The sequence below is a fragment of the Habropoda laboriosa genome, unplaced genomic scaffold (genome assembly GCF_001263275.1).
Source record: "Habropoda laboriosa isolate 0110345459 unplaced genomic scaffold, ASM126327v1 scaffold99, whole genome shotgun sequence".
In the NCBI taxonomy this organism is placed as follows: Eukaryota; Metazoa; Arthropoda; class Insecta; order Hymenoptera; family Apidae; genus Habropoda; species Habropoda laboriosa.
This window is the reverse complement of record NW_017100239.1, coordinates 662,965-665,648: the sequence shown is the minus strand read 5'-3', so window position 1 is coordinate 665,648 and position 2,684 is coordinate 662,965. Positions and strand designations below refer to the sequence as shown.

The 2,684-nt window shown below is 28.6% G+C and overlaps 2 protein-coding genes across 2 annotated transcripts; one reads left to right on the top strand and one right to left on the bottom strand.

The window, feature by feature from the left end:
- Positions 1 to 75: 75 nt before the first annotated feature.
- On the bottom strand, positions 76 to 1,098 carry LOC108571828 (calcyclin-binding protein). The gene is made up of 2 exons (XM_017933968.1): positions 1,019 to 1,098; positions 76 to 750 (listed from the first exon to the last, which is right to left on the bottom strand). The coding sequence occupies exons 1-2, from the start codon at positions 1,037 to 1,039 to the stop codon at positions 76 to 78; spliced, it is 696 nt and encodes a 231-aa protein (XP_017789457.1). The 5' UTR covers positions 1,040 to 1,098.
- A 789-nt stretch (positions 1,099 to 1,887) lies between these two features.
- Positions 1,888 to 2,586, top strand: LOC108571720. Its single transcript, XM_017933832.1, has 2 exons — positions 1,888 to 2,008; positions 2,162 to 2,586. The coding sequence occupies exons 1-2, from the start codon at positions 1,888 to 1,890 to the stop codon at positions 2,584 to 2,586; spliced, it is 546 nt and encodes a 181-aa protein (XP_017789321.1).
- The last annotated feature ends 98 nt before the right edge of the window (positions 2,587 to 2,684 follow it).

Here is a 2,684-nt window from a genome sequence, read left to right as displayed (position 1 = left end):
TAGTTTTACATTTAAGTTTATTTTATACATTGATAGCCTATGAAATAATAATCTTAAGTATCTATACACATAAAATTAAGGAAAGTCTGAAAATCCTGGTGCTCCTTTTTGTTGACTTTTTGCCCATGCTTGGTTCATTGTCTTCTTCAATTCATCGTCTCCTTCTTGATACATCTTCTTCATTAAATTCATCAAACTCATCAAACTAGTACCAGGATCATTATCTTCACTTATATCTGGACCTAAAGATGATTTTGATTCTGTGATTCTTTTTTCTATCCCTGTTACATGTGACCAATTCTTTGCAACTTTTTTGGCAAGAGATATAACCACCATATCTGTTTTAGTTTTAACATTGCTGTTATTTATATCAATGTCTTCACAAAAATTATTGATTGTTAAATTATAATTTTTATTATCCAATCCAAGAACACGAAGGTCTAAAGAGTTTTCAGTAAAGTCACAAATCACAGCTTCTTTAGGCAGTTGATGTACATCTTTCAATGAGATGTATAACTTCACTATAGTACTTGTTTGATCCCAACCATAGTTATTAAGTTTAACTTCATAACACTTTTGAGAAGAATTCGATTCAACATTAGTTGATTTTATGGATAATATTTTGTTTTCCTCAGTTAATTTTGCCAACTCAGTTTGTAACCTTCTAATTTCAAGACTGAGGACATCTTTACATTTTTGACGACTCGCTTGCCGAAGTAAACTGTTGAATTCTTCGATATCCAATTTTAACTGCAAAAGACGAAAAAGATCATCCCTTTTGCTTTTTAAAACAGTTATCTTCTGTGCCGTAAAAGCGTAATATTTAAAATGCAGAACAAACACAAATATAACTCGAGTTACAAGTATCATTTTATGTAATTTATTAATACACCAATTTATCAATATTCTGCCCTTTTACATGAATACAATGTTTATTTTATTATAAGAGAATTATATCGTTATTTTTATTAATAATACAGTAGAGTAAGGGTAAGAGTAAGAGAACTTGTCTACTTACCTCGTCAGCTTTCGTCGACATTGCTTTATTTAAAAGTAACCACAAATATAATTTATAAATGTTTTACGATAAGAAAGAAGAAATTCACTATTTGATTATTTTTTTTTTAGTAGTAATACTAAAATTATAAGAATTTTAAAGTTCCTGTTTTGCCTACGATACGTGATTTAACCGTCTCAACGATCGAGTATCAACTGTAAACGTTTTACAAATTGTGAGACTGCACAGTCGGTAGAAATTTCTGGAGGGTTCAAAACTTTACCATAAAATGCAAATAAGCATTTTCTATTTTCAATTAAAGTATAATTTCTGAGATTTATTTTTTTACTAATAAAACGTTAAAACACTAATACGTCATTGCAATGTCAAATTTCTAATTAAGTAGTACGACATACATACATATGTAATGCAAAATATTATCAAAATTGACACGTTGGGTGATGACCCTTGATAGTATATTGTATATTTTCTTTTATAATTTTCCAGTGCCATAAAAAATCATATGAACATATATTATTAAAAATTTAATTACAATATATTAACGTATGGATATCTAGATACCCATTTACATAGAGGATTAATAATTGTCTAGTGTCTATACATATATGTACTTGCATCATATATATATGTTTTGTGTGTGTGTGTGTGTGTGTGTTGTTTGTGTGTGTACGATATATATATATATATATACATGTGATATTTTGAAATAGAGTGTAAAATACAAAATGACAAAGGAGAATTTTATATCATTTTTATACAGTTTTATAATGTTGAGCCAAATTCAGTGACGCACTGTGATTGGTTCGTTTAAAATTTACCGGCACGTTCTGGCATGTGAATCTTTCCTGTATAACAATTGTGTTAATAGAATGGATAATTTGCATTCATCAGATGTTCCAAATGGAGAGAAAGATTCAAATGAAAAAGTTATTCGTAAACGTCGGTCTTCTGTCTTTCAGAGTCGTGCGTCTACATTTAACGAATGTGAAGGTTAGTTTATTTATTACTTTCTTCGAGATGATACATCATAACCTATAAATAATTTCGAATAATATTGCTTTTCAATATGATCTCTTCTAACGAAAAGCATAAACATAAATGTTTCTTTATTTTTTCTATCAATTGATCTCTTTTAAATTAAAGGTGTATCATTTGGAGAGACTGCAAAAGCTGTTGACGCTGTGAAAAATACGTCCGAAGTATTACAAGAGGAAAATTTTAATTTGAAAGAGTACATAATGTGCTTAAAAAATGAAAGAGAGGAATGGATAGATACATTGAAACAAAGAAAAGCACAACGAAAGAATCTTACGAAGGAAAAATTGCATTTTGAAAGTCAAGGACAACTTCTAGATTTGAGTATTTTGACAGACTGTGAAAAAGCCTTCATTAGAAGCAAGCCTAATTATCAATATATTTGTAGAAATTATAAAAAACTATTAGACATAACGGTGAAGTTATCAGTGTTACATAACAAAGTTTACAAATTAAATCAAAGGTTTATTTCACAAATGGAGGGAAAACTACATAGGATTACTGAAAAAGTTATTGAAATATCAAGGTCGTGACATATCACATAATTTTCAAGGCTAGATTAACCACTGTAGTGGTACAAATGGAATATTTTGCTTTTATTACAATGATTGTTAAAATAAATATATTTAAA

Coding starts and splice junctions, on each gene's coding strand:
- LOC108571828 (XM_017933968.1), bottom strand. CDS start 1,039: ATGTCGACGAAAGCTGACGAG. Junction 751..1,018: donor TGTCGACGAAAGCTGACGAG/GTAAGTAGACAA, acceptor CGTCTTTTGCAG/TTAAAATTGGATATCGAAGA.
- LOC108571720 (XM_017933832.1), top strand. CDS start 1,888: ATGGATAATTTGCATTCATCAGATGTTCCAAATGGAGAGAAAGATTCA. Junction 2,009..2,161: donor TACATTTAACGAATGTGAAG/GTTAGTTTATTT, acceptor TTTAAATTAAAG/GTGTATCATTTGGAGAGACT.